The 21,859-nt window shown below is 48.9% G+C and overlaps 1 protein-coding gene across 3 annotated transcripts in view; it reads left to right on the plus strand.

Annotated features, from left to right (window-relative positions):
• JCAD (junctional cadherin 5 associated) overlaps positions 1–21,859 on the plus strand; it is a 75,638-nt gene that overhangs the window by 35,400 nt on the left and 18,379 nt on the right. The window contains exons 1-2 of one of the 3 annotated variants that reach the window (XM_031444953.2): positions 4,693–4,790; positions 17,856–18,206. In XM_031444953.2, coding sequence (XP_031300813.2) covers positions 17,926–18,206 — 281 coding nt within the window. In that variant the 5' untranslated portion in view covers positions 4,693–4,790; positions 17,856–17,925. Of the gene's footprint in view, positions 1–4,692; positions 4,791–17,698; positions 17,769–17,855; positions 18,207–21,859 lie in introns of those variants that run through there. The other 2 variants (XM_064479440.1, XM_064479439.1) reach the window with 2 other exon arrangements.

Genomic DNA, 21,859 nt, shown 5'->3' on the forward strand with positions numbered 1-21,859 from the left:
CCCGGCACTGTGCAAGGACATCCATGGCCACTGTTTTTTGAATGTTTACTATGCGCCTGTCATTCTGTTGGGCCCTTGGCACATTAGTTCTCTCCCTGTGCTCTGGCCTTGCTTCTCAAACTTTCCCGTGGGTACGAATCATCTGGCCCTTTACTCAAAGTACAGATCCCAGGCCTCAACTGTAGGAATGAGACAGTCTGATCATGCCCAGAGTGGCTGAGGCCCAGGAGTCTGGCTCCCAGTCAGACTCCCAAGTTGATTCTGAAGGAAGTGGTCCACGGAGCTCACTTTGCAAAACAGATTTCTGGTTCGTGGTTAAAAGTAATTATTCATTGTAGCCTCTGAGTTAATAGAATGTATGTCAATATTTAGAAACAAGGTTTATAAGCATCTGTTGACCTAAAACCCTTTCTAGTTTTTGTGTAACTATCATTGTCTGACTCTAGAACAAGCCAACTAGAAGGACTTGAAGATATTATCAAGAACATTCATCTTTTTAAAATAGTAGAGCGGCTAGAGTTTTTACAGACTAAGAAAAACATCAAAGAATATTAAGTCAGTTCAGGGAAACCCTGTGGTAGGTCAACACTGGGGCCCTAAAGCCAGGAGGGAAGAGGGTTTTCCTAGGTCCTTGAAAAGGCAGCAAGTCAAAGAAACAAGGGTTTTGTCCTTTCTTTCTTTCTTTTCTTTTTTTCTTAGGAAGGCTGTTAAGCATTCTTTCCCTGGTCAGTGCACATCTGCCCCGATGACTCAGTAATCCATGTTCCTTCCTGAGGCTGTGAAATCCCTTCTCCAGGACCCAGAGAGGTGTGGGGACACTGGGCCATCAGGTCTGGATCCTGCCACATGGTCCCGGGCGGCCCTGGATTTCTGAAAGCATCACGCTCAGAGTTGCTTTAAATCATGTTTTCTGTTTCCTATCAATCACTTTAGGAGTGGATAGATTTATTTCCCCCTGGGTTTAATGCTCCCCAAATGAGGCAGATGAGAGGGAGGGGCTGAAGTTACATCAAAGTGAGAGTGGGAGGGGACAAGGACGGATGTCATTCTTCTTATGGCCAAAATAAAATGTATGCAGGTGCTTTTTGTGACAAAGACTTATGACTAATGAAGAAATGCCCTTTTAGTTAAAAACATAATGAGGAACAGATGTATACCTGTACACGTGTGTGTATACAAAAGGCAGAAGACCACATGCATGCACATGGCCGCACAGCTGGGTCTCACATCTCATGCCGCCACCCCAGGCCTGTGTACCGGGGACCAGGGTGGGGGATGGGTGCACTGAATTTTACCATCCACTTGTATCTTTACTTGGGGAAGCACCACGCTCCCGTACCCCACCTCTATCTTCTTATATTTATGAATCAGACAATCGCCCCCCCATACTGATGTACCTCTGCTATCTTGCCGGTCTTCCTCTTCACAATTGTATCCCCGAATCTGCAGAAGAGTTTCCCCCCCTTCTCCTTGGCCCCCCCACCACCTTCTAGCCTCATTTTTTTCATCCTGCTTGTTCATGTGAATCGGCCCTTAGTCATGGCTGGAAAGCATTAGAGCAGGGCCAGTGCTGTATTGGAGCTGCGGAAAGAGGGAAGCCAAACATTCAGAAATGAGGTCGTCACGATAAAGAGCCAGTGTCAAGAAACCACAAAAATCTCGGAAACTGTGAAGTCATCTTCTCCGGAATCTCCACTGGCTCAGTCTCGTTACCTTCCCCTCATTAAAGCTGCCCTTCCCAGCCTTTCTGCCCAGTTTCTTATGAAATACGCTGTCTGTAAGGGTTGGTTTAGCTTGCTCCTTGCGTGGTTTCAGTGTTGTTCTCTGCTGCAACTTGACAGCTACGTTATGAAACTTCGGTGGGTTTGACCCAGAAACCCAAAAATATAACATTGTTTATGGGGAACCGTGTCCTGATCTCAGTTGGCAGGTTAAGAAATGATCTTGGGGGAACATTTGGCTTCATGTGTATGCATAGTACTGGTCACATACAGATGCTTCACAGCCAAAGGGAAAAAAAAGTTATTTCATTGAGTTATTTCATTGACAAATTGAGGACACAAGGGAATGGTGTATCAAAGAAGCAACCTATCCCTGAGAGATGCTTTTATGACAAGAAGCACCGTCTGTGATTTCGCAGGAAAGCCTCCGCATTTTTCTTTTTTTTTTTTTAACACCTTTATTGTGGTCTGGTTCCTGCGCAGTAAACTACACATATTTCAGATGTATAGTTTGATGAATCTTGATAGCTGTACACAACCATGAAATCATCACCACAGCCAAGATAGCTGACGTTTCCATCGCTCCCCAAGAGGCGCAATTTTCAAATTCCCAATATACCCCTCTCTACCCCCTTTACCCTTTGGTAACCATAAGTTTGTTTTCTGTGTCTGTGAGTCTATTTCTGTTTTGTAGATAGGTTCATTTGTGTCCTTTTTTTAAGATTCCACATATAAGCCATATAATAAGGCATTTTTCTTTCTTTCTGGCTTTCTTTTTTTCTTTCACTTAGAATGACAATCTGCAAGTCCATCCATATTGCTGCAAATGGCATTATTTTATTCTTTTTTCTGGCTGAGTAGTATTCCATTGTATATACATACATACATACATACATACATACATATATACATCTATCTCACATCTTCTTTATCCAGTCATCTGTCAATGGACATTTAGATTGTTTCCATGTCTTGGCCATTGTAAATAGTGCTGCTGTGAACATTGGAGTGCATGTGTCTTTTTGAATTGTATTTTTCTCTGGATATATGCCTAGGACTCGGATTGCTGGATCATATGGTAAGTCTCTTTTTAGTTTTTTAAGGAATCTCCGTACTGTCCTCCATAGTGGCTGCCCCAATTTAGATTCTCCCAACAGTATGGGAGGGTTCCCTTTTCTCCACACCCTCTCCAGCATTTATCATTTATAGACTCTTCAGTGATGGCTATTCTGACTGGTGTTAGGTGATATCTCACTGTAGTTTTAGTTTGCATTTCTCTAACAAGTAGTGATGTTGAGCATCTTTTCATGTGCTTGTGGGCCATCTGTATGTCTTCTTTGGAGAGATGTCTAGGTCTTCTGCCCATTTTTTGATTGGATTGCTTGTTTCTTTGATATTAAGGTGTATGAGCTGTTTGTATATTTTGGAAATTAGTCCTCTGTCAGTTGCATGATTTGCAAATATTTTCTCCCATTCTGTAGGTTGTCTTTTTGTTTTGTTGATGGTATCCTTAGCTGTAGAAAAGCTTATAAGTTTAATTAGATCCCATTTGTTTATTTTTGCTTTTATTTCCATTACTCTAGGAGTTGGTTTAAAATATATATTGCTGTGATTTATGTTCAAGAGTGTTCTGCCTATGTTTTCTTCTAGAAGTTTATAGTATCTGGTCTTGCATTTAAGTCTTTAACCCATTTTGACTGTATTTTTGTATATGGTGTTAGAAAATGTTCTAATTTTCATCTTTTATGCATTTCATTTTTTTTTTCTGTTTTCCCATCTTATTTTCCCAGCCTAGAGATGATCAACTTTGTCTTTGCTTAGTACATCCCACCTGCCTTCAGGGGACTCCCCAGGAAGCCTTCCCACAGGGTACCAGTGTTAGTACCACTGTTAGTGGGAGAAGCTAACATGTCTGCTTTCTTACCATGTGTTAGGACTGTGTTGAGTGCTCAAAAGGCATTATCTCACTTAATTCTCATGGCTTTCCTATTCTCATGGCTTTCCTATACACCGTCATTGTCCCTATCTTGTTAGAGAGGAAATTGGGGTTAATAAAGTTAGGTTATACATCTAGAAAGTGGCAGAAGCATCCAAGATCAGGACCCAAGCCATCTGCCCCTTGAACTCCATCCAGATCATGCTTTCTACTCCTGCCTCTCCCACTGGTTTCCTGGGATGCGCTGCAGATAATGCACCACGCAGCCCTGATTATATGGTTTTTCTTTTCCAGCACTAGCGTGTTGGGCTTTTTTTTTCCTCTCTCAGACTGTACACAGTTTGTGGTTAGGGTCCAGAACGAGGGTCTTGGGCCAGATTCTGCATTTTGCTAACTCTAGTTAGCAACTCCCAGTTGCTAGTGCCTCCCAGTTTCCAGCGGCAGCACCTCATAGGACTACAATTTCCTCATCTGTCACCTGCGACGTCTCCAGCCTAAAGCTAAGACTCTTAGATGTCTGTTTTTAAAGGAGATCTCAGCACTAAGCTGTTGTCCCTGTCACTGTCCTCTGCTATTCATGCCTTTGGTGCGTGTGTGCTTTGTGAAAGTGTGTGTGTGACTGTATATGAGAGCTTGTGTGCATCTATGTGTGGCTGTGTATATACGGACACGTATCTGTGTGCGTGTTTGTGCGTGCGTCGGGGGGACATTCTCACAGGGTTGAAGCCGCCCAAACCCAAGTGACAGGAAGAGAGGGAAGGGCAGCCAGTTCACCTGTGCCTTCGGCATAATCCACCCAGGCGGGGCCCGGAGGAGGCCGGTGATCCAGGCTCTCTGCCCACGAGTCTGCCCGGGTGCAGCCCACGCGCGGGACAGTGCAGCCTGGAGGCCACGGGGCGGGCGGGGCGGAGCGTGGAGATGGGCGAGGCGAGGCCTGGCGGCGGGCGGGGCGGAGCGGGGCGGAGCGAGTGCGCGGGGTGGGGCAGGGCCGGCGGTGGGCGGAGCCGGGCGGCGGCGGCTCCGGGCATGCTCGGCCGCGGCGGCTGCGAGCGGGGCGGGTCGCGCTGGTCCCCGGCCGGCCGGTGCGGCGGCGGCGGCGGCGGCGGCTCCGGGCAGCATGAGGGAGCCGATCGGTAAGTCCCCGCGTCTCTCGCCGCTTCTGACTCCAACCGTCCATTTGGCCTCCTCCTACGGCGCTTCGCGGGCCTCGCCCCCAGCCTCTCCCGCTCGCCCCCCAACTTCTGCAGCCCGGACGTTGCTCGGATCCGCGCCCTTTTCAGCGTTGGGGGATGTCCGCATCCCGCCCGGAGACCCCGCGCGATCCCCAGCCCGGCAGCCTTGGGCGGGGGCGCACCTTTGCTGGGAGGGCGAGTCCCCGCCCTCAGGTGTCCAGCCCCGGGCGCGCGTTCCCGGGTCGGCGCCGAGGGCAGCTGCTGGCGTTGGCGCTCTCATAGTCCCTCGGCGCGGGGAGGGCCCAGAGGGCGGGGGTCGCTGTCCCCCACTCGGCGTGCTGGCCACAGCCCGGGGCCAGCCAGCCTCCTCCCTCGCTTGCGCGCCGCGACTTCGCGGGTATCTCCACCCCAGGAACTGACAGCCGCTGCGCAGGGTCCCCGAGATCCCCGGTTCCCACGAGTCGCCTCCTCTTCACCCTACCCCGCCCCCGGCAGCCGGGAGCTGCCCGCAGGACGTTGGGAGCTCGGGGCCGCGCCTCCGCCCGGCCCCGCCCAGCCCCGCGCGCCCACCCCGCGGCGGGTCAGCGCTGGGATTAGGGCGCTAATCGCCGCCCAGCCAGTGCCCGCGGCGGCCCGGCCCCCGGCTGCTTGCGGTTAAGCAAAAGAGAAAAAAAAAGGAAAAAAGGGTGGGAGAAAGGAAAGAGCCCCGCCTGCGAGCGCTGTAAATCTCGTTAATCAGCTGGTTTATGGGATCTGGAGCCCGCCTGCCGGCCCGGGGTCTCCGCGCGCGCTCTCTGCGCCCCTCATCCCCAGTCGCCGTCAGTTCACCCCGGAATGCCAATGTTCTCCTAGATGCCCTGACCGCAGTGAGGCTCAGAGCTTACAGCTGAAAGCGCCGCTCTTGTTCCCTGACACTGGTAACAGCAGCCGAGCGCCTCGAATTCTTCTAGGGGGGTTGAAAAAGAAGCTGTGATTTCACTACTGAAGAAAAAAGGGAAAACGGGAACTTTATGCCAGCACAACCTGGTCATGCCCTAGACCCTGTTCCTCCACGCTTTCTAGGAGCAGAGGACTTTGGGGAATTAGCTTAGGCAGGCCACTCTCCGTCCCCCAACACACACCCGCGGCTGCCACCCACTCTCCCTCCCCCCGGCATCCCCTGCCCCCACTGGAGATCTGGTTGCCTGGCCCGTTCTGGGGGAGAGGGTGGAGCTGTGTGGACCACCCAACTAGGACATGTTCTCCTTTCTCTGGCTCTTTTGTCTTTTCAGATTAGCAAATAGATATCCCGGGGATTTGAGAGGAGGACTGGAAGACGGGAGGGGATTCTTGGGAGGGGAGTGGGTCAGGGATTCAGGCAGCCAGAAATACTTTGACCGAAATTGCAGACTCAGTGCCCTGAATGGGTGCAGGCTGTGCAGGTAAAACTTCAGGGACATGTTGCTTTACGTCAGGCAGTTTTAGAATTTAACATGACTGGATTAAGACCATCCAGCAAGAAAAGTGAGTGTAAATTTTTTGGGGGGAAATCATCCACAGATTCTATTTCTGAGAACTTGTGTTGGTTTTCACACGGAATTGGGAGTTTGGTCAATTCATTTGGTTTTCCATAATGTTCTATGGGTTTGGACTTTATATTTACCTTGATGTTAGGTGTCTTAATTCTTGGCCAACAGCTGAACAAGCTTCCTGAAGGGCTCTAAGTGTTGCTCAGGGCAGGCAGCACGTAGCAAACTGTCTCACTCCCGCTGGAGTGGGTGAGCAAATATTTGTTGAACAGAGGCCTTAATCTTCTGTGCTTTCCTCCCGCCAAACGTCACCCTCTGCTGCAGAGATTGGAAGGTCAGGCCCTTGGCAGGCCCAAGAGATTTAGGGGGATTGGGTGGCTGGAGGAAGCCTGTGCCAGAAAAAAAAAAAAAAAAGAATTTTTGTCTTTCCACCTCCTTGGAACATAACTTAAAATGCCCGAGTGTCCACAATCAGAGTTATCTAATAACATCTGAGTAGTCACAGATTCCAGTGGCATTTGGCTGTAAAATTTTAGCTGAAAGAGGTAACTGGAGATTGGAGGTACACAAGGAGAATAAATGAGAGCCAGTTTTTCAGTTTAAAAAAAAAAGCAATTGCTTTGAAAAGATCCTGGGAATCTAATTTTTAAAATACATTTTAAAAATCAGTCCTGGAAGTGCTATCAGTAAAGAAAGCCCAGGAGTCTGTGGTTCCACCAAGTTCTCATGGTCCTAGTTGGAGAGCCCTGGAGTTTGGGAGGACAGTTGACACCAGCCACGCTGTAAGGGTCCAGAATTTTCTCCCTTAATGAGCTTGGCCGGACTTCACACTAATCAATCTAGAGAGAGTTTGGAAAACAGAGCGTTGGATTGAAACAATTGTTCTATTGTGGTTTTTATTTTGATAAGCAAAGACTTTGTCTCTGAAATCCTCCGGGTCTATTGCTGAACCCATTACTGCAGTTGAATCGTTTTTTTTTAGCAGATGGTTAGCAGAAGACTTTGCCATGGTGCTTTGTTTCAAGGGCCAGCTGACTTAAGGAATGCCAGGGGACACCCACTTGCTAAGGCCAGCAGCCCAGAGCGGGCTGTATCAGTCTCCAATCCTCTGATATATTTTTTAAACTCTACTTGTCATTTAAAAAATACAGGAACCACCTTGGTGTTAAAGCTTCATTATCTTGGTTTGAATTTGTGGTATCTTGTTTAAAATTTGGCTCGTTACCTTTACTTTCTTTAACTAAATGTATTTTCCGAAAACTTTCTGTAGGTAATATAGTTAGGAACAGCCTGGCTAAACTGGCTAAGACTTTACTATCAGACCACTGAATATCATCGTAGTTTGCTGCTTTTTGGTTCTCTCTCTCGAGCTTGGGTATTAAGCTTGTTTCTTCTGTGTGTAAATGCAAGAATTCAGGTACTATTATGAAGGGACACCAAGATATATTTCAAAGAGGGGGAAAAAAGGAGAGAGAAAGCAACTGTATGTATAGGATGACTAGTTGGGGAAATGGAAACCAGATGGTTATCTCGACACAGTGGGATTATTTGGAACTTTTACTTTTTACTTAAACAGTGAATTTTTCAGTGCTTACTTCTAGAATAACTTTATATAGAGACTTTCCTAATTACAAAATAATGTAAGAATTATGTGAAATAATTTAAACTTTACCATTTTTGTAAAACTTTGGCTTTCTTATTCTAAAGACATTTAAAAACAAAGCTAATGTGTTGTAAGTTCAAGAGACAATTTTAGGAATCTTTATATGTGGAGCTTGACATATATGATGATAGTGGAGTTTAATTCTAACCTGTATGTGGAATTTGACCCATGTGGTGATAGTGGAATTTAATTCTAACCTATTATAAGTTTTATAGTTGTTTTTGCAAATAGCCAACTATCTTATCCAATGTCAGTCCTTTTCTCAGTGACCGCTAATCTTTCAGGAACATTAATGAGGTACTTAGGGTCTCATAAAAATGGGTGGGATCTCCAGAGCAATCATTGTGTGACAGAATTTAGAAGTGAGAGAGAAGACAGGAAAGTGTGTGTGAGTGTGACTGTGTTCATGCAAGTTGTGGGGTAAAGGACAGAAGAGAGAAATTAGAAGAAAAAATACTTATGAAAGAAGTTAAGTCCATAATATTTGCTACTTTATTTTCTACTCTTTTTTAATCAGTGCCTTAACACCAACCCAACCCAGCAAGGTGAGCATTCCTGAAGCCTTTTGATCTTAGACCCAAGTTTTCCATCTCAGGGTTTTTTGTTTGTTGGTTGGTTGGTTTTTTGGTCACCTTAAAGAAACTCAACTCAGTGAATCAGTCTGCTTTTCTGTCTTAGGAAGTTTTAACCACTTGAGGGCCCTGAAGGAGATGGTCATTGCTCTGTGGTGTGGTAATGACAGTGTGAGCACTTATTGTACCAGAATTCAGACTGGAAGTGTTGAGCTCTTTAATTATTAAGACTGGGAAGGGAAATAGCAACCCTTTTGCTCATAATAAAATACATGGTTCTGCCATCAAAAAAAAAAAGCTGGAGAAAGCATTAAAAGTCTGTGCAAGTTAGCAAAGTGCTCCAATCTGGTTTGTTTTGTGTCTTGGCTATTTACCTCTTGTTTAAAAAAAGTACTTTGTTATATATTAATCATAACATTAGACCAAGACATTGTCAGTTGAAGAAATATTTACAGTCAACTGCCAACAATTTGAGGGACTAAATACATCTTAAGTATGGAATGTCAGCGAGTATAACTGAGAAGTTTAGGTTTCCTAGACGAGTACCAATGTCTCATCAAGACCTTTAGAATGCTGCTTGTAATCTTATATTCAATTTTGTCAGCAGAACATGTGATTTTCAACCTAGTAGAGGCTGGTCAAATATCTCTGTAGCAGGTAAGACACACATAGCATGTACTAGACCCTTCAAACCTGATGTAATTTACTATTCATTTATTCTTTTCTTCTGTGTCTTACTCTCATCGAGTCTTCCAAATAAGTGATACGTTTCTGCAGATACATTTTCCTGATCCTACCTAAGCAACTTTTTGTTTTTAAGGTTTTATCCCCTGATGAGGAAAAGATATTAAGCTAAAGAACAAGAAAGTACCAATATTTGACCATTTTTTACCTGCAAAATAGCAACTTCATGTGGTTCAATCTAGTATATTTCATGACAGAACATCATAAAATACAGCAAAGTATAAATAAGGACATTTAAAGAAAAACTCAGAACCCAATACCACTGTTGATATTCTGGTCTGTTTCCTTTTGGAGTTTCTCCCCGCTCTGTGTGTGTGTGTGTATGTAAATGAAATTGGTCTTATACACACTACATTTAGGCTTTATATCCCGTCTCTATTACTCAACATGGTACCATGAGCATTTTCTCCTGTACCATGATATATCTGAAAACACAAAATTAAAAAAAAAAGAAATATGTATCTGAAAACATAATTGGATACACATGTGTGCATATTTTAGCCTACCACATGGATGCCGCAGGATTTTTTTAACCATCTCTTAAATGAACATTTACTCTAGCTTTTTTCTCTGTTATCATAATTAAAACTTAGATACGTATCCTTATGTAAAACTCTGTGTGTATCTCTGATTATTTCATGAGGATGGATCCCAAGAAGTGAGATTATTAGTCCACAAATTTTCAGATTTTTAAAGATCTTATAATATTAATCACTTTTAAGAAAGGAAGTAGCCGTTTACCTACAGACCCGCCCCCCACATTCATATACCCACAAACAGGAGAACCTTTGTAGCTCACTCACCAGGCCCTCACCAACAGCAGATCCTGCTTTCTAGAAGCTTTAATAATTTCGGAGGTGAATAATGGCATTTTGGGTTAATTTACATGTCCTGGATCACAGGTAGGGGTGAACATTTGTTTCGTATTTTTAGTTGGGTGTTTGTCTCTTTCCTTTATTAGCTTTCGTGTTCTGGGCACACATTAAAAATCAATCAAGTTTTGGTTGATTTAATCGGTTTATGAATATTTTGTTTCATTTCACTGTCTTGGGGAGCCTGGTAACTGTAAATATGAGAATATTTTTATAAATGGAAAGGGAGGAGTCTGTGGCACCTGTTCATTAACATTCGTGGGTGAGTCTCAACCTCTAGTGTTGAGGATGCCCGTGACTGAAGTGACCACCTAGACGACACCATCCTCAGGGGCGGGTGTTGATGGCGCTCCTGTGTCTTTATGTCCCCAGAGTCAGTGGGCGGCGCCTGCGCTCTGGGGGTCCTGGGAGGGACAGCTGCTGGATGGTCTCCCTGGCCTGACCCGCCCCCTCCTCCCCCTCCACGCAGTGCATGGCTCTTCAGCTCTGCTCCCTTGGTTGGCCTCGTATGGCTGCTACTAACGAGGCCAAGGCCAGAGGGTCCGTCTTCACATGACCCAGTTAGCTGTGTTCTGTGGCACAACCACAAGCTGTGTTCTCCTCACTGGGGCCAGCTGACTAGGAAGTGCGTGCTTGTTGGTCACCGGGGAGAGCAGGTGAGGGAAAGGGGCGATTTCTAGAGCGAGAAGGAACCTGACGAACCTCCAGCTCAGCCTTCACATTTTGCTGTTTCCGGGGAAGACTGAGACCCATGGATTCTCCCCTTTTCTCTCAGGCATTGTCTCAGCCTCAGTCCCACACAGCCGATGTGTATTGAGTGATGAGGGGAAACAGAAATCATCCCTAGGGGGAGGGGGTGGGGTGGACCACTCACTCCGTGCTCAAATCCTAATGGATTCTTGGTGCTTTCCTAACTTTATCGGCCCTTCAGCCTGAATGCAAAGGACACAGCTAATATTTAAAGAACTTAGAAGTCTCCCACACAGAAAGATGACTTTATGTAGTTTCACTCAGGTTCTTTGGAAACGACAAAAATTCTGATGAAAACCCATTTGAAACTGATTTGGGCACAAGAAACGTTTGCAGGAATAAGCTAGTTAAATCAAAATCAAATTACCTGTCACCTTCAGCCAAGAGTTATTTCCAATCTCTGTGTTTCTCATAATGAAAGGACCAGCACCTTAGTCACCAAGACTGAGATCCACTGCACCTCTTCCCTTGAAAATGGCTCTTAATCCCTTTGTTTTTCTTATCCCCCCTGTTGCCACCCCTCCGCGTTACAGTGGAGGGGACTTGTGACTGCTTGTCCACATCTGTCCTTGTTCTAACCACGTCAGTCCCCCTCTTTCCCGATTCACCGTCAAAACATCTCTCCTTTGCCTGCCCAGACCCTTCTGTGGTTTCGCATTGTTTGCTCAGTTAAGTCCAGACTCCTATCATGTTGCAGATAGAAGTGGCTATTTCTATATAGATCTTTTTTTTTCTTTTAGAATTTAGTTTTTTTTTTTTTTCCTGAAAGTAACTCAATCCTCTTCCATTTCTCATAGATGTGGTGTGTCTGCTTTTCAAGGTTTTATGATAACTCCAGGTCACTGACCAAGAGCCTGAAACCCAAAATGATTGATGAGGTCTGCTGAAGGTCACAAAGCACCTCGTGCTGTATCTGGGAATGAATCCCATTACCGAGTATTTAGGAATCAATGCTAGCATTGCTAGACAGTCAAGCCAGGCATCAGCCATCGTGTGGGCTTGCGCGTGCGTGCACACATGCGTGCATGGAGTATGTGTGTGCTTGGTGGGTACCAGGAAAGAATCACCTAGAAGTGCCATCCTAACCCCAGAGAATAAAGGAGAAATTTTTTCCTTTTAAATATGCAGTTTAAAATTTTTATGCCACCATGGCTTCTTGTCTTTTTCGGTTTATATTTATGCATTATTTAGTAGATTAGGAAACTTTCATTGCTATTAAGGAAATATAGAGCCTAAAATAGTAGCAAGCTGGACAGAGCCTGGTTTGACCCTGGGGTCTGCACTTATGAGCTGTGTGACCTCGGACTCTCAGCCGCGGTTTTTCTCGTCTGTAAAATGGAGACATTTGTATCTACAGCAGGAAGTTTACTGGGAATAGGAAAGGAAGTAAGATGTGCCAAGCAACTAACAGAGTAGCTGGCACATGGCAGGTGCTCAGTGGATGGATGGTTGATGCAATTCTCTTTTCCTGTGCTGCTTCTCTGAGCTTCTGCTTTGTATGAAGAGTTTATTGGGGCGGGCAGCGTGGCTGGAGGATAAATTAACCACGAATTGGAAGACATTCTTGGTGAATTTGTTATGCATCTGCTGGAGAGTATTTGAGCGTTTCACCACCTACCACAAGCATCCTCAAGCGGAAAAAAGTCGTAGCATAGAAACCTGGCGATGTCTTGAGTCTGTCAAAAGGCCCAGCCTGGGAAGCCCGGCTCTTCAGCCCTGCTATTCCTCCAACCCTGCCCCCTTTAACCCCACTGGATTAGAGCCTGCATGCTATCAGCTTTTCTTTTGGGGTCTCATCTCATGAATTTAATTTAATTTAGACCAGTCCTGTGGAGGTGAACAAGAGAATTGTGGATTGAACCCAGACTTCTTACCCAGCTCAGTGTTACCTTTTGTCTTCCTTCACCATTTCCTTGGTCACACTATGAGTTTTGATACTTGTGAGTATGCAGTTTTCATAACAGAACAGAGGGTAAACCCCAGAAGTTTGCATTTAGCCTCACCGTTTTTTGGTGTGTTACAAATCCAGTTTTTCCCCTTTCTGTGTGCTGCCTGACAGAGTTTGCTTTCATCACACGGTTTGTTTTGCTGCAGCCTGGTGAGAAGATGTCTGAGTCCAGGTGACTAGGTTGAGCCCGGATTTCTCTCTGGTTAAATCGAGCAACATCACAAAGTCCAGTAGAAATGACTATCCCGACACGCTAATGGCTCCTGGAGGCCATGTACTTTTCTTTGGAATAATTGGCAGATCTATTTTACAGATTGGAAAACTGAGGCTTGGAAGTTAAGTCACTTGGTAAAGGCCATCGACCAAGCGGAAGCCAGGCTGGAAAGCCAGGCCCTTCTGTCCTGAAAGCCCACGTTCTCTTCTTACTACTGTGCTTCTGGTCCCTCTCTGTCGGGGTGGGTGGGGGTGACGGGGTAGAAGGTCTGCAGCCGCTCCCACCTGTGATGAGAAGAAACAGCTGAGCACACGCTGCCCAGGGAAGGAGCCCCGCCAGGACACGGGTCCCTTTTACGAGACTGTCAGGTTTTTATGGGGGAAGGTAGAATTTTTAAAGTGCTGTATAAATTTTGTCTTTGGATTGCTGGACTTACTCTAGGAATATGTGGGTTAGAAAATAGTAGGAAAAGATGAAAAGAACCATAGTGAACCCAAAAGAAACAAAAACCCCGCCAGGAATGGCTCTCCCAAGCAGCAGCACCGCAGACCCGGTTCATTTTGAAGGCTGTTTGGCGTCCCTGTCCCTCTTCACTTCTGAGATGCCAGATTTATCTGTCAACCAGTGATGCGGTGTGCCGAGGCCTCAGGTGTCAGGTCCCAGGTAGATCGGGTGTAGGGTGAGGAAGGAAGCAGAAGACAGGACTTTCCCTTAGGAAGGTTTCTTCCTTTTCATCTTATGCCCTGAGGAATAGGAAAGTAGCTTCACTTAGTTGCCATGACTTTTCTTGGAAAGGAGATTTTTGATAGTCTGGAAGAGCCACAGTGCTGTTGAGAACACAGCAAGGAACTTGTCGGACGAAGCAATTTCTCATCGATTGATGGGCTCTTTGAACTTGACAGAGTTCTCAGGGGCCATCTAGTCTGGCATCCAGACCAGCACAGGATGGACTTCTTCATTAGTGCTTTCCAGGCTGTGGGTGGTGACCGATGAGGGCGACATGACGTTTAGGGGGGTGGCAACCAGCATTTTTAAAAAGTGAAATCAAATAGAAAATATTGGAGCACCTGTCAGGTTGTGAAAGTAAATATTTTTCCCTTCAAGTTTTGATTGATGTGTGCACACACCCTCAGTGGGTTCCTGGAAAAGCAACAGAGCTTCTAAACCCGTTGCCTCAACCCCTGCTTAAGACTCTCCTAGCGAGGACATCTCCCAGCGCCTCCCTCTGTGAGGGACTGTTCTGTTAACATGTATGTTCTTATCTTAAATGTCTCCTTTGCATACTGGTAGTTAGATACCCATAGAATGAAAAAAGATCCTGAAAGTGGGCTCGTTTGTGTCCTGGACTTCCGGCACCCGGGGCTCCAAGTCCCTCCCTCCCTGGGGTTGCACCTGGTGCCGGCACGGACTCGACCCTTTCACTAGATGTTCCACTGGATTTGATACAAGACAATGAGCAAAGGGGCGAGGGAAAGAATTCATACGTGAACTGGCTGGAAAATCATACCTGCAGAGTGATCGCACAGTGCCGCTCCACCCGGAGGGAGACGATCTGTTTGGCTTAGAAGCGGTTTTCCAGAGGCCTTCCTGACCCCTTGAGACTGGGTTCGGGTCCCATCTGCATCCTCCTGTCCTCATCCCGGTCGCAGGGCCACGACACTCCGGAGAAGTGGCAGGCTGCCGTCACTAATAGACGCGTGGGCTATGTTTCAGTGACCTGGTTTCTAGCTGTCGCTACAGCAAGCCAGTAAGATTCTCAAGAGTAAAGAATGTGTCTTATTCATTATTAGAGTTTCAGTGCCTGGTGCATCAGAGGCACCCAGGCATCGTGTTTTGATGTAAGTAACATGCACTGTTGGAAGTGACTTGGGTGGTGACTGAAGTGGCCATTCATGAAAGACAGGTATCTGGGTGATACAAAGCGTGTATGACTTTGGAAATAGAGAGTTACATCCCAAATGACACAGAAGAAGTTAGGACGTGGTCTAATGGTCACGGTGAATAACTAATATGAAAGCTTTTCTTGAGGGCAGGTAGCCCCTCAGAGACGGAGTAGCACGGTAAACCCATGGGCGTACATTCGTGGGGCGACTAATGCTTTTACGTGTGCTTGTTTGGCCCTCAGCACTGCCTGATGAGACAGGAATATAGTGGCGTTGCCATTTTGCAGATCAGAAAACTGAGGCTTGGTGCCGGGACTAAAAGGACGACGCGTGATATAGTGCTGTTTTACGTAGAGGCGCCCTTGAACAACATGGGTTTGAACTGTGCGGGGCTGTTCAGTCCAATCCAAAGGGCTAGAAAGACCGTGTGGCTGTTGAGGACTCTGTGGGAGAGGAGAGGTGATGTTTAGCCTCGGTGTGGAGCGAGGGAGAAGCCCAGGCTCTGAGCTGGGGTCGAGGAGGCCAGGAGTCTAAGTCTGCTGGAGAAGGGTCCTCCGGGGGTCAGACGATGGCTGGGAACTCCTCTGGGTTGTGGGGCCCGTGGGGCTCCCCTTGCTTCCTGTAGGGCTGCTCGGCCCATGTGTTGAAGCTTGAGGCTGGTGTCCTTTCTCCTGCTCCCCACAAGCTGCTGGCCCCCGAGATACCAGACGAGTTAGGAGCTCCCCCAAGTCAGTACGCCTCGGACCTCAGACCTATGACGTCAAGTTACAGCACTTACGAGTTTGAATCTTTTTTGAAAGTTGTTTATGGCTTGGCCTGATTGTCATGCCACTTAAGGGTTCTCTGAATCTGCCCCCACACAGACGTAGCCATAGCCGGCTGACTTTCCTAGCCCCAGGGGACATGACTCCTGTATGTTTTTCTTGAAGGTCATCGCTGCTTAGCACCCTACAGTGGCCCCTGTGGTGGACACCGGCCTGCTCCTCTGTGTGTTGGGTGGCCAGCTGGGTGCAGTGCACTTTGCTTGGTTTTTAAAGAGCCTGACGTAATAGCAGAGGGAAACTCAGTGTCCTCAACCTAAACTCTAACTTGAACTGCGGTGCTGACCAGATGTGTGACATTGAGCCAGAGAGTCTGGGGACCCTGGTCCAGGTTACCAGGGATCCACTGCTGTGTCATTTCTCTACTCCTGGGATAAATGGTACCCCACATCTATTTTCCAGTTCCCCTTCTCATCCACATACACATGTGGTTTATGCAGTGAACTCCTAATCATCCTTCAAAACCTAGCCCAAATGTCCCTTTCTCCCACATCCAGTTATTTATTGAGAGCCTACTATGTGCCAGATGCAAAACAAAGACCTTGCCTCCATGTCCCATAGCCCTGGGTTTGGAATGAATCTCTTGCCTCTGCAGCCCCCAGCCTGGTGACTTGCTCAGTCACATCAAAGAACAAATGCTTGCCTTTCTGGTGCCTCCATTTCTATGTCAGTGTTGTACAAGCTCCTGGAAGATGAAGGGCGGTGGCGTCAGGAACAGCGGAGTTGCTACAGAGAGTGTTCTACCGGCACAGTAACTGCCGGAGCTTGGGAGTCTTCCATACGGTGCAGGTACCTTCCAGAGTCGGATATCCCCCCGCAATCCATGCTGACAGCGGAGATTCTGCTGCTGCCCCAGCCTGGCGTGTGATGAGGGCGAGGTCCTGCACGGTCAGCAGGATTGTGAGATGGGCCCCACTGAGAACTCCCGCCGGCAGGAAGCACATGCGTCTCCCTTTCACCTGCACACGGGCCGGCAGGCATTTCCTGGCCATTGTTTGCCGGGGCTGCCACTGTGCTATTTCCATCCACCAGCCAAGCGGGGCTGGAGCTGGCCGGGCTCTTCCAGGCTGGCCTTCGGTGTGCCTGTCATCCAGGCCAGCATTGCAGACCCTGGGGAGGCAGCAGCAGATCTGTATGATCAAACTGCCTATTAACAACCAGAAGACACAGGAAAGAAGATGCTCTTGTGTAAAAATAAACAAGACAGCCCCACCTCTTTGCACACATGTGCTTTCCAGCAGGCTTCTGTCCATCTTTACCCGTCTTGGTTGGTACCACTGCCTTAGGACAGTTTGGCTGGCAAGTTGCTGTTGTTGAATTCTTGTACCATGGCAGGATTGGGCTGTGAACACCCTTTGCTCAAAGACACAGACTGTTTACCCAAGATATATTGGGGAGAAATTTGACGCTCAAAAGTTTCCCGTGGAAAGACGTTTGGGACTGTGTGGTGGGCTGGGGGTGTACACTTGGTCAGTGTGTCGTGGGTTTTCTCATTATGAGCCTGAAGACTTAAGATCTATTTTTAGCAGCTAGATAACCACCTAGATTGCTTCCACTGAAGTGTATCCCTGTGCTGATGAGAGACCTCGCTCTGCTCTGCTGGAGCAAAAGCTGTGTCTACAAGATGAAAGCAGAGAAGTGTAATCAGATTAAGCTGGACGCTGGCAGTTGCTCGGTTTAGCAACGTGGAGTAGTGATTGCAGCTTCAGAGTGTGTATTTATTTTGTCCTCACTCCTGTGTGTGGTGTTTTCAGACGTCTGGGGCAGGGAGTGGGTGGACAATGTTAATCATTTCGTGGCTTAAACGTGATTCCAGACTCTGCTGAAAGAGGCAGCCATCGGAGGGCAGGGCCCCCAGAGTTAGTGCCACACTCTGCCAAGCCCCTCCAGCACCCCCAGACCCCCTGCTCGAATGGGATGGGGAGTCCAGCTCCTTTCCTTTCTCTGCAGACACCACAACCAAGGTCGGGTTTGGTCCGGGGGTGGGGGGAGGTGGTGTCGGACAGGGGGACTCGGCGACTGCTCACAGACTCTCTCTGTTGTCCCTGCAGCGTGGGTCCTGCCACCACCACCGCCACCACCACAGTCCCAGCGGCGGAGTGTTGATGCGGCCGGTGCACGATGTACAGCGTGGAAGACCTCCTGGTTTCTCACGGGTACAAGCTGCCGAGGAAGCCCCCCGCGCCGCACGAGAGTGACTGCGAGGGCCGCCAGCCAGCAAGGGCCAGGGCGCAGGCCGGCCCCGGGCTGCTGAACGGGTGTGAGGATGGCCCCGCCGGCCGCCCCCGTGGCGAGACGTCGCTGGGAAAGGGGCGAGTGAGCGACCCTGAGAGCAGTCGCCGCCGACCGAGGGTCCACGGGGAGCCCCCGGACGCTTCTGCTCCCAGGATCTCTGAGGCCGGGTAAGCTTGGTGGTGGACCCACTGTTTGCGTTTGACTCGGGTGTGTAAGTACATCCTGCAATACCTTGTATTTGGCTGGGGCCCCGGGGGAGGGGAGACTGGGTGACATGGATGCTTCTGTCCATGGAGCGTTTGGGAGGCTCCATGCACTTAGAGCAACAGACCTTCAGGAAATAGCGGCGAGTAAACGAACTCTGTCCCACCAGCACCGCCTTTTAATACTCAGCCTCTTTGTTCCCTGATAATCTCTCACATCTTTCAGCCAGGACTTGTTTAGAAACTCTGTAAAAGCCAGTTTATGTCAGGCACATGTTGTTAGAACATTAAGCTCTCTCATGAACATGTTTCAATGTTTTGTACGTTGCAGAGTTGAAAGAGGTATGTCTTCCCCTCCCCTTTCAAAAAAGAAAACCTTTCTTCTCATATGTTCATACAGTTCCATTGGCTTCCAACCCAGCTTTTCCTTCCACACTCACACTGGCCCCAGCGTGGGTATCCCATCTGAATACAACTGCGTCTGTGGGTGTTTTCTTACAGCAACAACGGAAAAAAGAGGGGGGATTGGCCAGGGGGATGGGGAGGGAGGTAAATAAAGGGAATTTCGGCAGCTTGCCCCAGAGCCAGCACAGGAGGGGACCCACGGCCCCCAGCCAGGCACTTTCAACCTGGAGGAAACCTTTGCTATCACTGTAAAACTGTCTTCAGTGCTGCGTCGGGACCAGGCTCAGACCGGGGCAGGGGCTCTGCCCTGCAGAGTGTGCCATAGGCTGCGTGTAACCGGCCCAGGATGGGCCAAGGAGACGGATGAGAGCAGAGGCCTGTCTTTAAGGGAAACAAACAAGCAAGCAAACAAGAAGGGGAGTGAACCGAGCCCAGAGGGAAGGAACCAGGCTTCCAGGGTTAGAAGTCGCCAGTCCACGGGAAGGCTCTTCCTCGCTGGTCTGTAGCTTTCAGGCGAAGATGGGAAGGACTTTGCTCTTCTAAGTTGGAGCATTCAGCACTCGGTGACTGAGTGCAAGCTGGGGTGATGGCCCCTCCTCATGCCCGGTGGAGTAGAAGCAGGTTTGTGTGTCCAGGTGAGGACCACCTTTCTGGCGAGGGGCAGACGTTCAGGAGGGAACCCAGGGTGGAGAAGGACTTGATGCCACTTTTATTTAAGCTTGGCCTTCTAATCTCACACTCGTGTCCACCACCATCTTGGGCCTCTGTCTGCCACCATAGTCCCTGAAAAGCATCCCCGCCGAGGACTTTGGAAGAAGGTGCTTGTGAACACGATGGCTGAGGGTCGGGACAGCCTGGCTGCCACTACACAGACCCCTGCTCGATGTCACCCCGCCTGCCTTGGTCCTGGTTTTGTGCGAGGACGCCTACCTCCTCCTTAGATCACAGGGCACCGAGGCTGGGCCTTGACTGCTCCTCCTTGTGTGTTTCCTGCAGAGCTTGCCGGGCATACAGTGACCATACCCAGGGATCCAGTTCATTCTCCCCCCGTGGAACAGCTGCTGAGAAGCAGAAGGCTCAGTGTCTAACGAGGTGAAGACGGTGGCTGTGGAACCAGGCGAACGTGTCCCGTAGGCTGTGTGGGGTCTGTCCCAGGCTTGAAGGAGATCAGATTTGGGTCCCGAGTGGGAGGCAGAAGAATTCTGTGTGGGCAGTGAGGCTCCCAGCTCGTCCACATCTTGCTCAGGACCTTCCAGCCTCTATGTGGTAACAGGTTCCTGAAGACTGCGAGGGCCCCCAGCCTGGCTTCCATCAGACCTGCCGGCAGGCTTGCTTTCTGTCTTGAGTGACGTGCTCAGATGAGTGGTCGCATGCAGCCCTGGGCAGAGTTCTCAGCAGATCTGGCCGCATCCTGGCATCGCTGAGGTTGGCTGGTTGACCTGGGAGGCGCAGAGTGGCTGCTGGATAGAAGGTTGCCTTGTAGGTTGGGAAGAGGACACGCACACGTGTCTGCAGAAACCCATGCCAGTGCCCAGGGCCTCACAGACCAGCTGCCCGGCTTCCTGGGTTGAAATGAAAAGATGTTTTCTATTTTTGGGGCCACAGAGAACTAAAAGCAAGAGGCAAACGGAAAGGTTGGTGGGAGGAGAATTATTTTTCCCCTCAGAAAAAAAGTGCTTTGAGAGGAAATCAGCAGGTGCTAATATTAAAGCTCTCCCTGGTTGTGGTAAATCCTGTAAAAGAATTTGGCATTTATTAAACACACGTGAACTCATTGGATCAGACCTAGTACTGACGAGCCAAGGCGGCCGTGCAAGTGCGGAGTATTCCGGAGCGCTGGCTCATGGTCGGTGGGAAGTGGAGAAGTTTCCAGTGCAAGGACCTGTGGGAGGCGAGTCTGGGAAGGTTCTGGCATGAGGAGGAGGCTTGGCTTCCGAGCTGGCCACTGAGGTCGTGGTGTTGGCAGCTGCATCTGAATGGGCTAAGTTTGGGGGGCGAGCAGGGTGGGAGGCGTGGGGGACCGGCACAGACACAGCAGAGCTCCCAGGGGGCAGACTGGTCCCGGGGCGGGAGGGTCTCCCTCCTTGTGGCTCCTCTGGGTGCACAGAAGAGGAGGTTGTGGTGCGGATATAGCGGGGGTCTCGTGGCCCGTCCATGGGTGGGACACGCAGACTGGCGGGTCTCCTCCCAGGTAGGGATGAGGCAGCCGGGCCCCAGAATGGATCAGCCGATGTCTGCCTGGGCCCTGGGTTGTCCCCTGCAGGACCTTCCCGATCTCCCTCCACATGGTCACTTGTCAGGGCACCTCCTGGCCCTGTTGCTCCTCTGCTGGCCTTTCCCCCTCCCCCGGTGGGCACCACTTCCCAGCATCTTTGGCTTGGGCGCTTGCGTGATGCTGCCGCCTCTATGTGGCAGTTTAGCTCCAGACCCCCTGTGATTTCCACCCTATGTCTGAGTTGACATTTTTGAGAGAGAATCCGTGGTTTGGGGCAGCCCTAGGCGCTTTGGCTTGGTTCGCGGGTCAGTCCTGCTCGGTTGGTGCGGGGAGGGAGGCTGGATGGCAGGGGTGTCTGAGCCCCACTGCTCTGGGCAAAGGGGCTTTGGAGGAGGGCACTTTCCAGGCCCAGGGTAGGGGCTGACCATGCATCCCAAACATCCTTTCTTTTCTCTTCCCTGACCGGTCATTTACGAAGCCTGAAGATTTGGCATTGCCCCCTTAAGCCACTCACTCCGCACAGAGCTCACCTAGGTGCTCGACCACTTCTAAAGGGTCTCAGGTCATGGGCTGGGATGATGAAACTGGCTGTAGGCTTGGCATGAAAGTCACCCACGTGGTACAGAAAAAATGCTCACAGGGCATGTCCAGTGTCACTGCTGCATTTGGAGGTTTATAGTGGGAAAACCGTGACTGTCCGTGAAGCTGCACACAATCGGCATTCTAGGCATCAGATGATTTAAAGCTGGGTGTTTATTGCGTCCCAATTTGGGCCGTGTCACCAACAACAGGGACCTATTGCGTGCTCCTTCCAGGTGGCATCTCTGTCCTCCCCATGGCAACGTGAAAAGCACACCTGTGAAAATGTTAAATTTACATCTGTGTTCAGAGGTTATAGCGAGGAGGAGACTTGCAGTCCATCCATGGCGCCAGGTTTAACTGTCTGTGCACCACTGCCCTGTTGCAAGGTTTGCTTGTGAAAACACATGTGCGCACA

The sequence above is a fragment of the Camelus dromedarius genome, chromosome 26 (assembly GCF_036321535.1).
Source record: "Camelus dromedarius isolate mCamDro1 chromosome 26, mCamDro1.pat, whole genome shotgun sequence".
Classification (NCBI taxonomy): domain Eukaryota; kingdom Metazoa; phylum Chordata; class Mammalia; order Artiodactyla; family Camelidae; genus Camelus; species Camelus dromedarius.